The 23,452-nt window shown below is 31.1% G+C and overlaps 1 protein-coding gene and 1 non-coding gene across 2 annotated transcripts; one reads left to right on the top strand and one right to left on the bottom strand.

Moving 5' to 3' along the window:
- The first annotated feature begins 17,232 nt into the window (after nucleotides 1-17,232).
- On the top strand, nucleotides 17,233-22,018 carry LOC107485521 (uncharacterized). The gene is given in 13 exon segments (XM_052259859.1): nucleotides 17,233-17,613; nucleotides 18,107-18,198; nucleotides 18,323-18,342; nucleotides 18,672-18,888; nucleotides 18,964-19,059; nucleotides 19,168-19,283; nucleotides 19,390-19,479; nucleotides 19,888-20,011; nucleotides 20,540-20,589; nucleotides 20,766-20,856; nucleotides 21,095-21,130; nucleotides 21,333-21,430; nucleotides 21,515-22,018. Coding segments are annotated over 13 exon segments (1,461 nt in total). The 5' UTR covers nucleotides 17,233-17,299; the 3' UTR covers nucleotides 21,632-22,018.
- A 654-nt stretch (nucleotides 22,019-22,672) lies between these two features.
- Nucleotides 22,673-22,756, bottom strand: TRNAL-CAA (transfer RNA leucine (anticodon CAA)). Its single transcript has one exon. It is a non-coding gene; the product is annotated as a tRNA-Leu (tRNA).
- Nucleotides 22,757-23,452: the final 696 nt, after the last annotated feature.

Genomic DNA, 23,452 nt, shown 5'->3' with positions numbered 1-23,452 from the left:
GAGAAAAGTACCTCAGATACCGGACCAGACTGAATGCTGCAGAGTATGCTTGTTTTAGCTGTGTAATTTAGTTTTTATATATGTTTCAAAAATGCCAACCTATCCTAGATTCAAACCTTATGTTTTCTTGGCTTCTTTCATACGGTTTTAATGCATGTAATGTGAAATATACCTTCATCCTTTGGTAAAGAATTAGGAAGTACATACTGAGATTTGGTAACCATATCTAAGTTATCTTCATTCAATCCAAAGTTCATCAGAAGAGGTGCTCTGTAATTTTAGCTTCAGGTTGGTATAGTTACTTCTTTCCTCCATACAATTTACTTTTCCTATTTTTGTTGGGAGAAAGAAAAAGAGAATGATGATAAATGATCTAATTTTTTTCTTTTGTTTACACTCATAAACATGTCATTATTTATTAATAGAACTAAAACGTGCTTCAATTTTTTATTTTGTTTGGTTAAAAATATCATTTTATAAAGTCCATAGCCACCATAGACACCAAAACTTGTGGCCACCATAGACTACACCTATATATATATATAGTGGCGTCATAATCATTATTTAGCTGAAAATTCTTGCATTTGGATAGCGTAGCACTGAAGCATGAAAAGAAGAGAACACTCCAGTGAGAGTAAGGGTGGCAATAGGTAGGGTAGGATAGGATTTGGATACAATCCTCATCCTATTCGCGGGTTGAAATTTTTATATAAACTCAATCCTATTCTATCCGTTAGTTGAGAATATCTCAACCCTAACTCTACCCGCTCTTAACTCGCAGATACCCGATCCTATCCACGGGTTATAGAAAAGATACACTATTATTATATAACTTGATGATAATTTAAAATAAAAATGTCTTTTATGGTTTAAAAATATTAAATTAGCAATTAATTATTTTTTTTAGTAGCTAAAGATCTTTTACATTTAGTGAGAGATCTTTAGTTCAACATTCACTTAAAACATATTTGTATATAAATATATAATATATACATATATAGAGTGAGAGTTAGTCGGGTAGGATTGAGGCTTAACCCGCACCTTACCCTACCCACTGCAGATTAAATTGACAATCCTACCCGACTACGTAGGATCGAATTAGATACCCATAAATAGAATACATATTACCACCCCTAATGGAACGTAACCTTAATTAACTTCCAACTACTTCACGCGCATTCTTTCAATTAGGGCGAAGAGAAAGTCTCTAGGCACCACTTTTATTAAGATCTAATAAATATTTAATCATTAAAAAATATACAATTTTATACTATTAAAAATATTAATAATAATTAATTAATAATTATAAATTACAAAATGTGTTAGTCTATAATACTACTGTTATTACCAATTTCCCACAAGATGTCAACTCATCTGATGTGGGGACAATATATATGACCATTTTTTTCATATATATAAATAATTATTTAGTAGATATATATATTTTATACATTAAAATAAAATTTATTTTCATTAAATTATTTGTAAAATTTTACTATCTTTTTTTTCTAGTGAGATTACATGGCAATATTCTAACTATGTTGTAGTTTAAATTAAAATATAATATAATATCTTAATATTGTTATATCTTTTAATCGTTAAAATGCATCTACTCTTACTTAAGCATTTTATTATAAGTTATTTTCTATTTTAAATTATTATTTTTATTAGTATTGAGACTATACTAAAAAAATTTTTTAATTTTTGAAGATTAGATTTATGGTGATAAATGTTAAATAAGATAAATTTTTTTTTCTAGTGATATATATTACCATTAGGAATAATAATAATACAACTATGATGGTTATCGGTGGTTAAGAGAAGGGGGTTGAATCTTAGCCATTTTTTCGCTGAGTAAATCTTGTTGCCCGTTTAGAATACTTAAGGAGATATTTCTGTTTTTTGTCTCGTCACTAGTCAAGAGACTTTTTCTTTTTGTCTCGTAATCAATGAGGAGATATTTTTCAATTTTGTCTCCTTCGAACAGAATCAGAATTTGAGTGGAGTAGAAAGAGAGAATCACACCCAGAAGTATCTTGGTTCAGCTGCTAAGTGCAGTGTAGCCTACATCCAGTCTCCATCATAACAATGACGGAATTTCATTATAATCAAACAGATTACAGACATCAATTCTCCCTAGGAACTACCCTTCCTATCCGGGACAAGTCCAGAATCTAACCCCAATCCTGAACTTGACTTGGTCACCTACCAAGCTTTCAACTGCTAAGTGCTAACCCAACTTGGAAGCGGATTTCCACAAAATCATGAAACACAACACAGGTGTACAAAGGACCTCTATGACATCTACGGTTTTTTCTTTTAATTTTGTATACTCTGCCTTTTTTCGCTCTATGACTTTTTATACAAACCTCACTGTTTGTCTTTTTTCATGAGGCTCAAGACAGACAAAACTAAACAAAAAAAAATACAAAATAGAAAATATTGAAGGAGAAGAACTTCTGTTAGCTTGGGTAGCTATGAGAACTCTGTGCTTTCACTCTTTTCTCCTTACTTCAAGCCTTGGCTGTTCTCCCTTATTTATAGAAGGGGAAGCCTCCAAGGTTGAAACTGTTGAATCGAGCTAATCTTCTTCTTCTTCAAACAAAATCGGTTCGGCCAGAGAGAGAGGAGAGGAAACCAAATGTAAAATCCAACATGCAATTACCTCTATGTCATCCCTTCTCACAAAGATTCATCAATCCGGGCCTTTCATCTTGACTTGCTCTCCAAGAAGGATTCCTGACCCTTGTTGAGTTCTTGATGATGACAGTTTCATCTGCTCTTACTTCTGCCTCTTCCTCCACGTAGCTACAGTAGTTACCTCCTGTGGTGGTTGATCAAACGTAGAGACGAGTCATGCTTCCAATGGATCTTCTTCCTTTGACCGAGTTGGATCTTCTCAATTTTCGAGTATGGAGAGTTTGAGACTTCCTCACCACTTCTTACCATAAGTGGAAAAGATCTCAGCCACACCCTACTGTGGATCTTATTTTTCCTAATGCCATCATCACAATGGCTTCTTCCTTGCTTGTAGCTTCACTGCTACAGTGCCTTATTTCTGATAATTTGTTTATTGTTCTTCTTTGTGACATGACCAAGAGTGATGAAAGAAGAGAGAGAAGAGAGAGAATGCTTTCTAAAAAAAATAAAGAAGGAAATTAAAATCAATTACACTCAATTAAAGTCCACTTCCCTCTTTCATAGTAATGTGTGAAGTAATAATAGCAATCAAATCAATTTTAAATTTTTTCTCTCGTGTTACCAATGTCTGTATTAATTTCATTTAATCAAATTTTGAATTCCATCAAATGAAGGGTGTGGTAACCGTGAAAACATGCAGCTTTTGTTTTTCTTCTTTTTCAATTTTGGACCAAATTTCGTTGATCTTGCACCAAAAAAACAATTGGGCTTGTTTAAAGATTTTTCTGGCCCAATTCACATAATAATAAATTTCAGCCATGTATATCTTCAAGTTTTTGCATAAGGCTGCTTTTCTTCAACATGTTGGGCTGGCCCAAAACAAAATCTGCACAACAAAATTATTAATTAATAAATGTGAGTTGAAAATTAAATTAATTTAAAATTTTTCAAACTCATCAAACTACAAAAATAATTTTAATTGCATGCATTTGTCCCGCTAAAAATTAATCAACTAAATAGTTTATTTAACAGTAATAATTGCAGTAAACAATTGATTTGTGAATCTAAATATAGTTTAAGCAATGACTAATGTTTTGACAATGATCATTTGTAAAGAAAAAATAGAGAGATATTCTAAATTACAATCTTTCAGTCGTTATTATATTTTTCTAATAAAAACTTATAAATGGATATTCTTTTATTTGAGTATTTTTCCTAATTTTGTTAATAAAATTTTAAAATTAGAATTAAAAATAAAAAATAATTTTTCTTATCAAAATAACAAATTTAAACATGTAGAGAATTCTTTGTGGAGATTTTTAAAAAAATCATATACGCCTATGTAGTCCTTTCTCGATTAACCCCATCACCTATGTGAAGCTCTTAGTGGTAAATAATATGTGGAAGGTGGGCACAAAGCCCTCAAGATTTTACTTTTTTTTTTCATAGCATATCATTTAACTACTTTAAAAGGAAGAAAATAAAGGAAAAAGAATATTAATATTACTATATATATAGAGCAAAAACTAGATGAAAAAATTATATAAAATTCACTATTAAGCTGATGTGACAATAATATTGGTTCGGTAGGTTTTGTAGAGATTTGGATGAGGATTAATAATATGTATGTAATTTGAAATGGATGTTGGTGAGATTGGAGAAGAAGAGAGAAGTTTTTTGGATTTAGAGAGAGCATAGAAGTTAGCAAAAATGGTGTTCTTATGTTTAAAAAGGGGAGAGAGGCTAAATACACATGGTTACTGGATTAATATATAGCGCGTTTCAAATTTCAATCGATTGAATTATCATACCAATCAATTGGATGCAGATAAAAACTTATTTACGTCACATTTCAATCGATTGAATTCTCATACCAATCGATTGAATTGGAATATGCCATTAGTCACGTACAAACTTTAAAACATAACCAATCAATTGAATTCTCATAACCAATCGATTGAATTAATTAAACCCAGATTGCTTTGATGAGTTCAATTGATTGGGTAATATGACCAATCGATTGATTTTTGAGCAAACCATACTGCCTTGCAACTTTCAATCGATTGTTTTGTAACAACCTGAAGTCCAATCGATTGAGTCATGGGAAACCTGAAATTCAATCGATTGTTTTGTTAATCTAATCGATTGATTTTCTAAGAAACACGATTTCACAATCCTCGACGGATGTAACGGATCAAAGATAAATATTTAATCGATTGGGATTGCCAAAAAGTTATTACAAGCAATGGAAGATATAATTCGTTATTGTTTTTGTTTTTTATTGTTAATAAACATAGATGAATGATAAAATAATAATTTATAAAATAAAAAATAGTTTTTATAATTAAATAAAATATATGGGGTTAATTTGTAATTAAAATTAGAAAAGGACTATTTAGCAACTATTAAAAAACTTAAAAAACATGTTTTGTTATGGGACCATTTAATGGTCCAAACGTTTTGGGACCATCGAATCCGGTACTAGGATATATTTATAATTAATTCGTTTATACTATAAACGAGATATGTGTTTATAAGTATAAAAATATAATTTTTTAAAATAATAAAAATATTAATAATTTAATTTTGATCGATTTAAAAAATAAAAATTGATATCTTTTTTTACTATTTAGATCAAATAGAATATTAACAAATATTATAGTTGCATCATTAAATTTGGAAAATTCAAATATAGGAGCAATTATAGAAATATCCTTTTCTATATGGTGTTCATAGATAGGTCGGGTGAAATCGGGTTTGTCCTGACTCAGATTTGTCCTAAATATACCTTAGATCTATTTTTTAGACCCTAATATGGTCATAGACCCGATAAAACCTAAACATTTTTGAGCCACAACTATATCGAGTCCAAATTGGGTGAAAACCGGGTTTTTAAAGGTTTAACAATAATTTATAAAAAAAACTTTTTTTAATAAAAAAAATTATTTATGATGCATTTATTTATAAAGAAGAAACTTGTTATCGAAAAATTGATATATATATTTGAATTTGAATTTGTCCATAAATTCTAATTTGATGCTTCTTTGATCTATTTTCTAATTCAACAAGTGTGATTAAAAATAAAACAATAATCTTATAATTAATATAATATAATATTAAAATTAATTTAAAACATATATCATTTTTAGTTCCTTTAGGATGTATATGGGGCAGGTAAAATCGGGTTCACTTTGATCAGAAATCGATCCAAAATAATGATCAGGCTTATTTTTGATATACTTATCTGATTCTAGACCCGATAAAATCACACCAAATTAGTCCCTAAAATATTCGAAACGAGACTAAACTATGAACACTGCTACTTTCCTATTATGCAGATTTTCATGTTTTACATTTCCTCTGCATGTCAACTAATTTAAACAACCTATGTTCCTTTTTTATAATCCATTCAAATTTCTAAATTCTACAACTTTTTTAAAATATATTTTTATTATTTAATTAGATTTGAAACTGCTCACTATTTCCTAGAAAAGAAAGTAGAAAGAAAGAAAATGGGAGAAAAAAAAATGAGTGAAAAGAAAATAAAAAGAAAAGTAGAGTTATTTGTATATTGTTTGGATTAAGAAAAAATAGATGAAAAAAAAATAGAAAAAAAAATTTATTTGGATGAAAAAAAGTAAAAAAAAATCATAATAGTATAAAATTACATTAATACCTTTATATATTATATGTAAATTATAATATACTAATATATTTAAATTATTTTTTTAATAAAAAAGTGTTTTTAATTATATTTTAGAATTTTAANTTTTTAAATTTATTTTTTATTTTCTATTAAATATTATAAATTTTGTTTTTAATTTTAATAATGGACATGTTAGTAATTTTACTTTTACTTTAAAACTTTCAGCAGTTTTCTTCGCAAGTTGGGAAAGAAAATTTGAATGTGGGCCCTACGTCACTATTCTCCTTTTTCATCCAATTTCTGTTCTGATTCAATCAAGAGAAAATTTCATTTTCCTTCAATTTTTTTTCCTTCAATTTGTTTTCTTTCTAATTTCCATTGATCCAAACATAGTGTAAAAGAGGAAAAGTGGGAGTAGGAGAATTTGAAACACTATTTTCCTAAAAGAGTAGTGTCTCTACATTAATCCAATAAGGAATAATGTGCGAAATCAAAAATCAATAAACGACAAATTTAAATAAACGATGGAAGAAGATGCCAAATCAAAGGACTGAAAGTTAAATAAATTTAAATAAAATTTTTATGTGCTTTTTTAAGTATTAAAAATTTAAATATACGTATTTTTTTTTATCTGGTACAAATTTAAAAATAAATTTAAATAAAATTTTTATGTACTGTTTTAAATATTAAAAATTTAGATTATTTTAATTGTATTCTTTTATAATAATAGACATATTTCATTTATACAGTAAACGAGATATATGTTTTTTTAAACTCTAAATATCTCGTTTGCAAATAAGATATGTGCAAAATAAAACTTTACCGTATAAACAATATACATTCATAATTATCTCATTTATATTATAAATAAAATAAATCATGTATTACAAATTAATAAATATGTTACAAATTATATATTTTAATAAATAAAATAATTAAATTATTCATTAAAAAAATTCCCGTCATATTTACTAAAATAGTAATAGTTCATTAATATTTTATTGATGAAATATAATTTTAAGGATAAATTAAAACTTTTGTTTAAAATTAAGATAAAATAGGCTTGTAATCTGAAAAATAAAATTAAATTTTACAATAATAATAGTAATAATAAAAAATGGATAAAAGTACACTCGAATTTTTATACGGTAGACAGATATACTTCTCAATTTTTTAACGAGTCATCTGTACACACGAATATGAAATTTCATTGTCAATTCTACCCTTTTGTGGTCTGAATAATTTTTTCGAGATGAAAACCAGGTGGTACGGTATTGTGTGATATGACCAATTCGAAATGACACAATGAAAAATAGAAATATTACATTATGAAATTTGTTGAAATATTTATAAGAGAAGGGTATAATGGAACCACTGTTCATCCTCTTCCTTCTCCAATTCCTTCGAATTCTAACACAGGATAGAAAAAACCAACCAAAATTGTAATCAAACTCAAAAGCCAACATCTCCAATCCTGCTCCTACAATCCAATCAATGCCACAATCCGAAATTCCAAACGTCAACTGAAACATAACTCAACAGAAAAGTGAAGCAGAAGTCCTACCTCCTAATGGTTCCAACTAGAAGGTCAGAATGAAGTGCCCACCCAGCAATCTAAGAACAGTCAGAAGAACAGAAGAGCATCGAATAAGAGGCCAGCACCGACTGGTCAAAGGTTTGCGTAAGGAGAAAGGAATGAGGCACCAAAGATCTTTGTTCCTCGTTTAGAACCTGATTCTTCTCATTCATAAATAAAATCAGAATTTACATACATCAATGAAAAAACAATCTTCCAGGATTTCACTCTATAGACCATTATTGTAGTTGAACTTCTATTTTTCTTTTTTCTATTTTTTGTGGCAGAAGACGAGTCACCACAACCACGGGCATAAAAGCATGAGGTATATTCTTTCTTCATTGAGAGTGTGACATTTTGATACATTAGAGTTTACAAACTCCTATTACGATAGGCAGATATATAGAGAAAAATGAAGAGAATGAAGGAAGAATTTTTTTTCACTCTGTGTTAGGGTTTTTAGGGTTCGAAGAAATTGAAAAAGGAAGAGGATGAACGGTAGTTCTATTGTGCCATTTTCTTATATTTATTTCAATAATTTTAATAATGTAATAATTCTATTTTTCTCTATGTCACTCCAAATTGGCCACATCACACAATACTGTGCCACCTAACCTCTACCACCGCCGAAAAATTAAAATTACTAAGGCCACGAAAAGGTAGAATTGACAATAAAATTTTATATTCATGTATGCAAATGAATCATTAAAAAATTAATGAATACATCTATCCATCGTGTAAAAATTCGGATGTACTTTTGTCTATTTTTCTAATAATAATAATAACAATAATAACAATAATAGTAATAATAATAATAGTAAATTTGGTCAACGAATTATAATTCAAATGACATAATAAACTTTATTTTTTGTGACTTTGCTTTGTTTTTGTCTGATTTTTTATTTTTTTATTTCTGAATCTTCGCTTTCGAATTTGTTTTTTTTTCTTTAAAAGAAAAATAAGTAAACCACAAATGTTTTTGAATGATCAAATTGTTCAAAATAAATAATACTTTTCAAATTTGTTAGTAATAAAAATATACTTAAAAAATTTTAAAACACAATATTTGATATATTTTTCTAAAAAAAATTAGAGATAAGATTTTGATGTAATGTAATAATTAGAAGAGCATTTTATTCAAAAAACAATTATATGCGAATCTTTTATATTTTGAACAATGCTAGGGAATCAAAAGGGTATTAGTAAAAAATCAGCCAAATACTTTTGGGTGAATCCAAAATCTCTACGAGTTAATATATATAGATGTTTCTTCTGCTAAGTATCAGAATGTTTCTTTTTCATACTAAATGGATGTTCTTTTATATATTTTTCAAGTTTTTTTGTATTGCAAATGTGAATGTCTCTATTTCTTTAAGAATTTCATATTTATTTTTAAATTTAATAAATATTTAATTATTTTTGCTAAAATATAACTAGATATTTCTTTTGTTAAGCATTAGGATATTTTTTTTCATATTAAATGAATCTTTTTTTATATTTCTTGTATTGCTTCTCCAATTAATCCATACATCATTGCCATTGTTTCTCTGGTCCAATGCAGTATATCTTGAACTAGTTCACTTTCAGGAACACTTTCTGGCCACATTGGTATTACTATGTACACTGTAAACCTCTCTTTTGCTTTCATCTTACTAACCACCTTGAGTGCAATCTCAACTAAAAATCAAATTTCCATAGCCACTATAACTATCTTTCTCCCACAACTGGCACCCTCCAATGAAATATTGGTTCTCAATATATATGAACTTATCGGCGCGCCTAATCGCTTCCACATAGCCTCATGTGTGCTTCTCTTAACAGTAAGCTTTCTAAATATTTGACTAGCAGATACATGATCAATTGACCGATATACCTGAACTTTTCAATCCCTCTCAAAGGGATTACTTCGCGCACCCAAGAGTAAACCACACGCTTTTTCCCGGCGCGTAAAGATCCATGAGTCTCGTCGCTTTAGGAATCTAGCTCAAGTTCAACTATAACTGCAACGGCGGCTTTGATAACACATCTGGTTCACGAAAGGGAAGTGGTTCTTGTCGATGGTGGCGAATTCGACGAGCTAGATATCGGTGATAGAAGAAGAGTGAGTCGCGGTGGGGAGACAGAGAGTCCTGACGGTGAGAGAGAGAGGTTTGTGTGTATGATTGTTGGAGGTGGGTAGGTTAATGTGAGAGAGAAAATGAAGGTTTTTATAGGTTTTAATTAGGTTTAATTAATCAATTTTAAATTTTTTAAATTTTGAATTAAAAAATTTAAAATTAATTATTAATATAAATTAATGTGATTTTGTTTAGTTTTTGGCTGATAACCTTTTGGTTTGATATACTTTTCCTTATATTTTTTATAATGACGTAACAATTGAAAGAGTGGTTTATTCAAGAAAAAAGATCAAATGAAAATGACTTTTTGGTCGGCATAATTTACTTTTAGTTAAACTTAAATTTAAACACTAGTAAAATTATCGACTAGAGTATGATTAACTTCATACGATTTAAAATTTCACTAACATTTAAAAGGACATTAAATATTTTTAGAATAAAATATTTTTTCGATTTCTGTTCTTTTTTAATTTAGATAATTCGTATACTGTATCTTAATTCTTAATGATTAAAAAATGACAATTTATTTTTTATCTTTTTTTTATTAGATTTATGAGCTCTTATTCTTTCTTTTTATTAGACGCATGAGCCTTTCTGTAAGAATTTTTGGCAAAGGATAATAGAAAAATATTTGTGTGTGATGTAACTTATATGATCTAGCCATAAGTTTTATGTGAATGACAACCATTTGATTAGACTATTTAGCTCTTATATAATCATCAAAAGGATGTCCTAATGAAATGATTATCATCTTTCTATAGCATTTTGATGATTATATAGGCAATAAACAGTCTCAATCAAATGGTTATCATCCATGTAAAATAGGTGAATGTCAGATTATACAAATTAATGTCATACGTAAGCATTTTTTGCTATTTTTTTAATCATAAATTATCATAGAAGAGCTCAGACGTCTAAGGAAAAAGAAAGATAAGGAGCAGATTGTCATTTTTCAATTGTTAAGGTGCAGGTTGTCTAAATTAAAAAAGAACAGAAATGAAAATAAGTTTTTACTCTTTTTTTTTATTTAATAATCAAGTTCAAACAAGTTACAATTAACAACATTGTTTTTTCTTACGGTATCCTTTAATCCGAGTATCCAACAAGTCCCAAGGAATAATCTATCAGGACCTGAAGTTCCATTTAAGAATTTGTTGTTAGCTAATTGATTGCTGCATATACAAGATAAGATTCGAACTCCAATATTTGATTAAACAAACTAGTAAGTTAACCACCAGACAAATCCAATTCGTTAATTATTGTTAATCATGCTTTTTTACTCACGTAACAAGAAATCCTACTGTTTATACCCTGACCCAATGCACAGCCAGACTCAAAGTAAGTAAAGCCCAATTAAGATATAAGAGCTTCAGCGGCACCTATCCGACCTTATGTAGGTCGAACCCAACAATGCTATCATCAACCCTACCTACCCGAATTAGTAACTAACTCATACAACCTCTCTCATTTATTTAGAAGAGAGATCTCAATAACCTCCCTAACAAAAGGAGACATTTATCTACCATTAAAAGTAGAATTATTGTAGAAGGTGGTTATTGACTCTACATCTACATGTATAAAATATCCTGACACCCTCCTGTATACTTTGAACCCAATCTACTAAAAATCTGTTTAAACTCCTGCTAATTTAAACATCGGAGAAGTATACAAGACGTCAGACGGCAGCACCACAGCAGAGGAAGACGTCGAACAAACCACCCAAAGATGTTTGGACCTCACATTCAAGTCCAAAACAACCCAATTTCAAGAAACCTTCGAAACACCTACTATTATGAAAAAGGGTAAAGTACTAAATTGGTCCCCACGTTTAGGTCTAATCTTATTTTTGGTCCCTAAGATTTTAATTGTCCTATTCACATCCAAAAAAGTTTTGATTAGCCTTAATTAAGTCCTGCCATCAAGTCATGGTGAAATAGGTAACAGCGTGTCCGACGTGGCCGTTAAAAAGGTTTGTAGTTAATAGATGTGTAAGCATTTCCGCGTTGAGACTCAGAATGCATACACTCACACTGACTCTTCTTTTTCTTGTCAAGAACGAAACAAAAAAAGAACTACAAACCCTATCGGTCGTCATTCAAGGGTTGTGATTCGAATGTAGAGTGGTGGCATTGGCAGTCGCTTGTATACAAGTTCTACCCGTGCAGTTAGTTTGAAACCCTTCAACGCCTGAAGAACGATGTGCCTGGTAGTTATGAATAAAATCTCCTCTACCCTTTTGGTTCCTGATAAATCTACATTTCATGGTATTTATCTACTTTAAATGAGTAAAATTCATCAAATTTTCTCACGTTTATTAATTAAAATTGCATGTTTTTATGATTTCCTCCTAATTGTACTTAAGTGACTAAAGCATGATTTTTGAGGTCTTTAATTGATTAATTTATTTTACTTTTGACTCCATTCGATGTCTTGATATGTGTATTTAAGTGTTTCAGGAGTTCCCATCTTAATGCATGATGTATGTGATGTTGTTGTGTGTATGATTGTATTTTTTTTAGGGTTTAATATTCGTTTCTTGTTTTGTAAATTTTATTATGAATGAGTTTATGTCTTTCTGTTGTTGTTGATCAATGTGAGAGATTTATTGAGTGGTTTATATTTATCTGACAGGTTGTTAAGGAAATTAGTTATTTTAGTGTCAAGATACACCATGGTGGGAGGTTTGGATTTAATGGTGAACCGTTACATTACGTGGGTGGTAAGACTTCCATTATAGATTATTGTGATGAAGATAAGTGAAGTAGGTTTGAGGATGCTGAGATAGTAGTCGAACATGGCTATTTGGCAGAGAACATTGTTGCGATGTGGTACAAGTCTCTAATAGAAAAAATAGAGGAAGGACTGAGGATGCTTCGAACAGACAAGGATGCAATGGAGATGGCCAAAATTGGACTAAGGGACAAGATAGTAAAATTTTTTGTTATTCACAAAGATGGTTCTACTGCTAGGAGAGCCTGTACCATTGAAGAAGTTGAAAAGGTAGATTGTGGTGATGCTAGTGAAACCATTGTAAAGACTGTTGGGTCTGGTCCAATTATAGTGCATAAGGCCTAATCTTTTGAACATGCCAAGGTAGGTAAGAAGGCCAAAGCTGTGAAGGAGGCCCAAAAACCTGGAGAGACTTTAATGAGTGTGGGGACATATTCTATATTAGAAGAGGACTGTGTAGAAAAAGAGAGTTTAGAATCAGCAAGTGATGATGAATTTAAGGACGATAACTATCAATCAAACAGTGATAATACCAATAGTGATAAATAGTGGAGTGAATTCAGTTCTGAAGATAATGCAATGAAAGTTGCTTTTGATGACAGTGATGATGATTGAAATAGTGATGGAAATTTGTTTGATGTTGATATTACAACTATGAAGGAGTCTCAAAAGATGAAAGAGAGTGTTGCAGTTGAGGGAGTGGAAGGAGAATTTAGTGCAAGTGTTACTAAGGAAAAAGAGAAAGTGGTAGTTGCTGGATTAAGGGATGAAGATGATGGATATGACAGTGAGTAATTATGAAAAATTCCTGTAAGTGATGATGAAGGGGATCCCTCATTTAGGAAGTATCCTTTGCACAAAAAATTGAAAAATATGAAGGAGTATAAATAGAGGTTGGCATAATGTATGTAAACAAAAATGCTTTTAAGGAGTGTGTAACCATCTATGCAAAAAGGGACAAGTATGAAGTGTACAACCCACAAGGTAATAGGGACAAATTTATTGTGAATTTAAAGGACCATGAGTGCTCTTATAGGAAGTTTAAGCTAATGATGCGTGAGCATCTTTCCTATCTTTTCCTAGTGAATTTGCATCTAATTTGTTGAGTTTAATAAAAAATTAATTATCTTTTAGCCAATATGGATGCTACTTTGAGTCTTTTGCAATTTTGTTTATTTTATGTAGCATTCGACTGGATTTGATGGAGTTTCTGCAGCACAAGAACAAAAAGAGATGGCAACGAGGAGCGACGTGTACGCGTGACTGACGCGTACGCGTGATTTGGAGTTTTCATGGCGACGCATGCGCGTGACTGACGCATCCGCGTGACTCGCGAAAAAGACCATCGACGCGTACGCGTGACATACGCCACGTGCAGAAAACGCAGAAAAAACGCTAGGGGCGATTTCTGGGCTGTTTTAACTCAGTTTTCAGCCCAGAAAACACAGATTAGAAGCTGCAGAATGGACAAAACATGTGGTCCCTACTCATCAACTGAAGACTTGTCAATTAAATTCAAATTTAAATTCAAATATTATTTTTAGGAAAAGATATTATTTTTAATTTTAGATAATTAGATTTTAAATTAATTAGGATTAGTTATAAAAAGGGGATTCCATTAGGGAACATGATCCCATTCTATTCCAAAATTTACATTCCGTATTCTATAACATTCTACTCTGAACAATGAGCAACTAATCCTCCATTGTTAAGGTTAGGAGCTCTGTCTATTTGTATGGATTGATTTTATTGCTTTTTCTATTTTAATTTATGTATGGATTTATAATTTAAGAATTGTTTTCGCTCTTTATTTTATGAATTTGGGTGGAACGGAAGTATGACCCTCTTTCTATTTGAGTTCCTGTAAAACTTAGAAAAACTCTTTACTTGAACAACAGCTTGAAAACATATTCTCCTAAATTTTAATTATCTGGATTTAACGGGATACGTGACATATAATTCTTTTGTTTTTGGGTAATTAGAGTTTTTGTGGCATATAAACTAGAATTTGATCATGTAGCTTCTAATTGGAATTAATTGACTAAGGAATTGGTAGTTAATGAATTTTAGAGGAGACTAGAAAGGTCTAAGGAATTAGGGTCTAGTCACATATAATTTGTCATAAATTAAATCCTACATAATTAAAATAGTTAGTAAGAAAAGTAAATCCAGAAAAATAGATAACTCTGAAGCCTTAACTGCCTTCTCAATATTTTATTCCCAACTTATTTATCTGTCTATCTTTAATATTCTAATTTTACTGTTAATGCTTTTGAACTTCCAAACACTATTTTCTGTTTGTCTAACTAAGCCTATCAAACACTATTGTTGCTTAATCTATCAATCCTCGTGGGATCGACCCTTACTCACGTAAGGTATTACTTGGTACGACCCGGTGCGCTTGCCGGATAGTCTGTGATTATAAAATACTCCACCAGCTAACATGTTATTCTTGTGAGTATGCCATGAGTTGCATTAGAAAAATATGTTTAGATGTCAAGAATTATGTGAATAATTACTATAAGAAAGAGACATATGTGGACTGCTATCAATATGTAATCTACTTTGTTAATGAATCAAATTTGTAGGAGTAGACTCAGAATGATGATGTGCTTCCACCAATCTTTAGAAAACCAATAGGACGCCCTAAATTGAGTAGGAACAAGACTAGTGATAAGCCAAGAAATATTGGACCACTGTCAAAATTATTCAGGAAAAGACAATAACAAAAATGCTCATACTATTTTGCATTTGTTCATAACAATAGAACCTGCCCTAGAAAGTGAAAAGTAGAGGCCTCGACAGACAAGGTACAATTGGAACTAATGGTATGGATTGGAACTAATTTAGTCTATGTATTGGATTAAAGTCAATTATTGAGATCTTTGTTTTGTGTTATTGGTGGTAGAAAAATGTAGCTCAACCTTTCAAGAAAAATGCTGGCACAACTAAAACTAGTATTGGCACAACTAGGGTTGCAAACCGCATCAAAACAGGATCAAAGACAGAAACAAAAATTCAGCCAAAGAAAAAGAACAATGCACAAGAGGTAGGAATCTAACAGTTACAGACCTCCTCTAAGAGAGCTAAGTGCACCAGTAGCAATAGTCAACTCCAACCACCCACAATAACACATCATAGCCCATCTAGAAGAACCTTGAAATACATGGCTAAAATACTACCTAAGACTTGAAAAACATTGGGATGATTTTATAGTACTATATTCTATGAATATTTTGTAATGAAAGTGGCAATGACCACCTAAGAGAAGTTACTTTAAGACTTTTATTTTGATTATATTATTATGTTTAGATCGTTATATTGGGACTTCTTTTGATACTATAATGCTTTAGAGAAGCTACTTTAAGACTTCTCGTATAAATGATTATTAGTTATTTTCAAGAGTATTATTATGTGAGTTGCTTCTTGTTATTGGTTGACAAAGTAATTTGAAATGTTAGAGTGTCAAAAATGTATATCAATTTTTAAGAACTCATTTTTTTCATTTTAATCAATAGTTAACCATGTTTACCGTATATATATATTTACACATTCATATCAAAAGAGGGACAAATTCACCAAAATGGATACACATAATTGTTAACACTCTAAATCACAACTTTAATCCAAGTAGCAATTCTAACATATGATAGCTCATATGTCTTGCATAATTATATAGCAACAACTCAACCATTATCCATCTGAGAATTCCGTAAGTGTCACTGTGAATTTTCTTCTTCCGTCTTTGAATTTGTGGGTCTTGTCCTTCACTCTCTATCCAAGCAAAACTAAAAACAAGATACCCAACCGTTTAAAAACTTTATACATTTAGTAACCATTGATCAATCGAAAGAGGAGACTAAAAATAGGATACTTACCTGATAGTTGACGCATCTCTAGAATCTTCTTCCAGGATTCTTTGTCGTAGAGGATGTCCACAACACTGGTTTCTCCCTACAAAAACGCATGCTCTTTTTCTTGCGAGTTTTGCTGCTGCTACGCAAACTTCTGAGAAGACGATGAAAAAGATATTTTTAGTGGTTCAAAAGACAAGAACATGAACAACATTAAAAGTTTTGAATTTATTTATTAAACCTAGTTTTTTTTTGTTGAATTTTCTTGTTTCTAACGGTAAAGTCTATCATATGTGTTAAGTTAGCCATGTAGAATATATCGTTACTTATTTTACCATGATTTGACGGTAAAACTTGATTGAAGCTAATTAAAATTTTTTTAAACGAAGATAAAATAATTAAAATTTTAAAAACCAAAATAAAATTATATCTAAATATGAGAAATTAATTTAATATTTTATTCTATAAAAAATTATCAAAAAAATAAATTGACAAAATTTAATATCTTCAAAAAATTTCAAGAATCAATATTTTTACTAAAATTTAACTAATATTTAATTATAAAAAAATATATAATTTTATAATATTAAATATAATTTTATACCATTAAAAATATTAATAATAACTAACTAATAATTATAGAATATACTACTCCTAGCAATACTGAAATCTTAATTCAGCTTCGCACCAAAAATGATCGCTTTTATCATGAAAATCGCGTTTAGCAATTAGCAGCATGAGCTTCCTTCAGGGGATCATCGATTCCTTTAACTCCGTCTTCTCTTCTGATCCTTCTTCTTCTTCTTCCTCTTCTCAATCTCACCTTAATTCGACGCCAATGGAAGCTGCTTCTTCTCCTTCTTCGGTTTCGAACGAGCGCGTGGCTTTCAAGCTCAAAGGTTACTACGATTTGGCGACGCAGGAGATCGCAAAGGCCGTTCGGGCCGAAGAGTGGGGTTTGGTCGACGACGCTATTCTTCACTACAAGAACGCTCAGAGGATCCTCCTTGAAGCCCATTCTACCCCTGTCCCTTCCTTCATCACTTCCAGGTTCCCAATATTTTCCTCAACTCTTCATTTTCTTCAAATATTGCCTCTTAGGGATTTTTCCTAGGGTTTTCAATAGTGTAATCGTAAAAGAGTGCAATTTTTATGATTAAATCCTGTGTCAACTGCATTTTTTTTTTCTTTTTAGCTTATGGCAGCTCCTATGTAGCTCATCACTTAATTTTTCTATATACTTGGTAAGTTGAGGATTTGATAACCAGTGGTGCTAGTTAAGGAAGCATGAAAAATATTGATTAGGATTTTGATTCATTTATTAGTTCATACATATTAAAGTTCTTCGTAAAACAAACAAACAAATAAATACATTGAAAAGTTAAATTAATTATATTTCAATGCAAAGCCTCCTTTTATAATTCCTTAATCAGTGATCACTGCCCTTTGTGGTGAACTTACAATTTAATGGCAAAGCAGGTTTCATATTCTCTGATGTTTTTGTTGTTTAATTATTAATGAAAAGCCATGGTTTTTTCAACAGTGAACAAGCAAAGGTGCAATCTTATCGTCAGAAGATATCGAAATGGCAGGGCCAAGTCTCTGAGAGATTACAGGCTCTAAGTAGACGAGCAGGTTTGTATTGAGCAACTGGTTTTTATTTTTTGCTTTTTTCCCATTCCAAAATACGAGTTTTTCACGTTTGCTTACTGTTTCGCATTATCCTCCACGTCCCTTATTTCCTTCTTTATCATTTCAGGGAGCTCATCTGCCAATCAGGTATGCCGTGATCTAGCTAAACCAGAAGTACAGATCTTTCTGTTTTGAAAATTTTTGCTAAATGCAACTATAAGCTGCTTAAACAGAAGCTGGCGTTAGCATAATACTTGTTTATTTTCTGATTATAAAACCTAAACATTGTTTAGTTGACAAATGAGTTCTTCCAAATATCATAACGGGAAATACCTTGTGTTGGGACTTTTCAGCATGCTTGTTAAATTAACCATGAAATGTTCTCTTATGACTGAATATTGGAGATAGGGTACTAATTTGATGATTGTAATGAACCAGTTACATGTCGTTTTTCTTATCCCAAAAATTGTTCGCAGAGCACCTCAAACGTTGCACAAACTGCTGCAGTTCCACTTAAGCCATCAAATGGTAGAAAAAATATGGTACACAGGTATTCTCAACCAACAGGGCAGGTGAATAAAGTTGGAAGCTCAAATTCTAGTCAAGCTGGTGTAAATTATGATACAAAATTGGTTGAAATGATTAACACTGCAATAGTAGACAGAAGTCCTTCTGTTAGATGGGATGATGTCGGTAAGAATCCATTTATTTATGCTTATCTCCATTTTATTTGATATCAACTGTTTAATTTTTAGCATGAAAATGCAGCGGGGCTTGAGAAGGCAAAGCAAGCTTTAATGGAGATGGTTATTTTGCCAACTAAGAGGAGAGACTTATTCACTGGTCTTCGAAGGCCAGCCAGAGGTAAGGTTGTAGAACATGATGAGATCTGGTTCTCTAAATGATGGATGATGGTAAAAGTTGTAGAATAAATATGCCAAAGTTGAGAAATGATAAACCTTGTTGTTCTAGGTTTGCTACTCTTCGGTCCACCTGGTAATGGAAAGACCATGCTTGCCAAAGCTGTAGCTTCAGAATCAGATGCAACATTTTTCAATGTGTCTTCCGCATCATTGACATCTAAATGGGTACATTTCTTTATGTAGCTTAATTTGTTTGTGTTTAGTTTTGGTTCTCGTTAAATGTTTGCATGCATGTTAAGAATTAAGAAATTTAACTTGGCTTGTACTCTAGGTGGGTGAGGCTGAAAAGCTTGTCCGGACACTATTTTCAGTTCAATCCACCCTTCTCTTTTTCGATAGAAAAATAAATTAAGAGAGAAGGGTAAAAAATGGTACAAAAGAACATGTATAGAGGCAATCACAATGCAACTATCATTGCTTTAGAAGCAATTGACTATTTCATAATAATTCTTTGTGAAACATTTTTAGTAGCTTTTTGATCTAATGTATTCCATTTTTGAAGAAACTTTTGCATCAGGCTTGGTTGATTTCAGATCATAACTAATTGATTTGTATTCCAATTAAAGTAGGTTATTGACTTGAAATCTATTTTGACCATGCTTTTAACCTATCTACTCAGAAATCATTTGTGGTGGAGATCATTTCTTTATCACATTAGCCTATCTGGATTCAAAGCATATTCTGTATGGCCTGCATCACTCGACATGCATTATGATTGATTGTCCAAAAAATATTTACTTTCTACCTCTTCTTCTCCTTCTGGTTACAGATTGATAGTATAATGTCAACAAGAACGGAAAATGAGAATGATGCGAGCAGACGGTTAAAATCTGAATTTCTTATCCAGTTTGATGGGGTGACCTCCAATAGTAATGATATTGTGATTGTAATTGGTAAGTACTCCATCCATATTACTTGATCGTGCTCTTTCTTGGAATAAGTTGAGCATGATTTGGATTTTAGATCGAATATGCTGTTAATTAATTATGCTTAAATCAATATTTTTATTTGAAGGTATAGAAGTCACGAGGATCAAACTCTAAAGTCTAAACTACTCGGTTATATAGTCCTTGACATTGTGTCCTAAACCAACTATCCTAAAGCATATACTATTAGGTGAAGAAGGCAAACATTAAGAATATGGTCTTATTATCATACAGATATAAGCCTGAACTTCAGCCATACTAAAATTTTTCAGATACTTTTGTTTAGGACAGGTAACTTAGCTAGATTACATCATGCGAGCTAGATTAAAGATAAGGTGCATCATTAATTTTTTCAAATAGATTATACACTCCTCTTCATTCTCTCCACACAAAAACCTCTCCATCATAGAATTGTCCTAAAGATAAATGGCTTCCTGATGGTACATCTATGGTCCCAGTCAAGTAATATAAATTTTCTTTCCGTTCTAAATATAGGTGCAACCAACAAGCCACAGGAATTGGATGATGCAGTTCTTAGGAGGCTGGTGAGAATGACTTTATTTTTCTTTATTTCTTTTTCTCTCTCTCTCTCTCTCTCTCTCTCTCTTTTCTCTTTCTTTTTGTGTTAGGTCTCATTTGGGTGATTGCCATTGTCTTTGAAGTACATTTTTGGCGGCTGCTTTGCAAACTCCTTTTTTGATTTCCTGTGAAATTTGACCAGGTAAAGAGAATCTATGTGCCTTTACCTGATGAAAATGTTCGGAGACTTCTGCTAAAACACAAACTCAAGGGTCAAGCATTCTCGTTACCGAGTAAGCTATGTGCTTTCCTTGTTGTTTCCCTGCCAATGCAAATCCTTTTGATTTGTATATCTATGGTGCAACTGCATATGTTTTCTCTTGTTCAATAATATGCTGGGGTTGTATCATTCCTTGTCTTTTTGTAGATTTAAATGACTTTGTTGACATTTTTCATCAAATAACTTGTATATTGCTTGTATTATTCTATTACCTGCTCTATTCTAACATATTTAGGATTTATATTTTACAGGTAGAGATCTGGAAAAACTTGTCAAAGAGACAGAAGGTATTTATTCTTTGAACTATTGATTTAATCAGAGTTACCCCCAATCAATAAAAAGACATAACCTCCTTACATGATGCGGAAAATCTATTAGAATGGAAAGATATTCTCAGGGATTCTCTTTTCTTTTTTCTTTTTTTCCCTTTTTTCCTTCTTGTTTTGGAGAAAAAGAATGACGCCAATGCTTGTTAATTTTACTTTTCAGGTTATTCTGGAAGTGACCTTCAAGCATTGTGTGAAGAGGCTGCAATGATGCCAATTAGAGAGCTGGGATCTAACATTCTTACTGTTAATGCAAATCAGGCATGCTAGTTAGAAGTTCTTATCATTATAAACTAAGTAAAAATCCTCAATAAGTTGTGTAATGATGTTTTTTGGCTTTACCAGGTAAGAGGATTAACTTACAATGATTTCAAGAAGGCAATGACAGTCATCAGACCAAGTTTAAAGAAAAGCAAGTGGGAAGAGCTGGAGCGCTGGAATGAGGAGTTTGGCTCTAATTGAACTTGCTTTTACTCATCCTCTGGTGCATCATCATGCATGAATGTGCATATAAACCTCTATACTTTAACGGAAACAAACATGACAAGGATATCAATTATCATGGTTGGTAGCTAAAATCATTGATCAAATCAGGGTGCTGCTAATTTTATAAAATGGCTACCCTAAAATGGAATAGATACCATTATTATTTCAAGCTTTATTTGTACATTTGTACAATTTGTACATCTTTCTAAGGACAATAAATTTGGTTTTTAGGGCTCCAAGGTTGCCCATCCGAGCATATGAACTTTGAAACTATTATAGTTGATTTTATTGTAAACCAAGCCAAAGTATATTAAGCATATTTTCTTATGGCAATAAACAATTTTAATACTCGTTGATTCTTTATCTTTAGCATGTGCTTTTTTTCCCATTCTTTTTTCAAGGAGCAAATATCCATTTAACAAAATTGTTCATAAATATTTATGTGTTAAAAGATGTGATTAAAGTGTTATTTCTAAATTCCATTTGTCCTTTGAGCATTTTTTTAATCGACGTACAATAATTATTTTATAACTTTTAGTATAGGTAATTATTCTAACTCAGACCTGTCAACATATCCCATATACAAGTCAACATATCCCATATACAAGGTGGATTAGATTAATCATTAATGTTTCTTGCAAGGTTACGATCTCCTAATTCTATATTGGCAGCTACCTTGCTAAAAACTCAGCTACCATTTTACGTTGTTGAGAAACATCTGTTAGCAATATTAGTAATTACTAAATACTAATAATATATGTATTTAGACAGAAGTCTCTTTTAACAGTTTTGGACGGAACAATAACACGTTGACTCTTATTTTTTGGTCTTTTCTTTTTTTTTTTTCGGTCGTGGATTTTATGGGTCTTTTCAACGACATCCTATTGCTTTCTCTGTGCAAATCTGGGCTAAAATTAAGTCCAATTCAACAGATCGTAGAGTAATATTAACTTAAAAATGGATAAGTTTAAGCCCAATATATCCATAAAGTAAAAAAGTTGAGGAGGTGTTAAAGTATGTCAGAAGTGGGATTTGAACCCACGCCCTCTTTCGAAGACCAGAACTTGAGTCTGGCGCCTTAGACCACTCGGCCATCCTGACTTCCTGTTTGCAGTTTTTCGATTTTTAATATAAATAACGTGTTTAATTGTTTTTAAGTTTATTTTTCATCCGTCCTCAACCGTGTATGTACAAGTGTACATGTTTTTAAAAGGTTATGTATTCCTTTCTTGTGATCGTATTATTTGTGGGGAAAATAAGAAGAAAATATTTTATACTGACAGATAAGATGAAGAATGGATACACCAAGTCAACTATTTATCATGCCAAGGTTAACGATTATTAATGTGTTATATTTTGTCTGTTTATGCACAACATTGCACTTTATTTATTGTTTACCAATTAATACTCATCTTATTTATCTAGTACTTGATAAATAAACTCGAGTAATACGCCAAATCACTCTAATGAATTTTGTTTGGGCATTTTAATTTTCTATCAATTTTAATTACCAAATAAGGCATCACTATTTATTTTATTAACCAAATCAATTTTCTTGTTCTAAGTCTTCTGTTACAACTTGACAAAACTTACTTGTTTAGAGGAGAATTTGATTAAATTTGTGAACATGTAATAAAAGAAACTTGACGTAAAAATTAATTTGTCTAACATAAAAAATAGAAGTAATTTGATAATTAAAATTTGTGAAACACAAATTTGACTAAAAATTCCATTCTATTACTCTAACTCAATTCAATACTAGGCACCCCTACTAGTTTTTTTTTTTTTTTTTTAAAT

Source organism: Arachis duranensis, chromosome 4 (genome assembly GCF_000817695.3).
Source record: "Arachis duranensis cultivar V14167 chromosome 4, aradu.V14167.gnm2.J7QH, whole genome shotgun sequence".
NCBI lineage: Eukaryota > Viridiplantae > Streptophyta > Magnoliopsida > Fabales > Fabaceae > Arachis > Arachis duranensis.
This window is presented reverse-complemented; position numbering and strand designations above follow the sequence as displayed.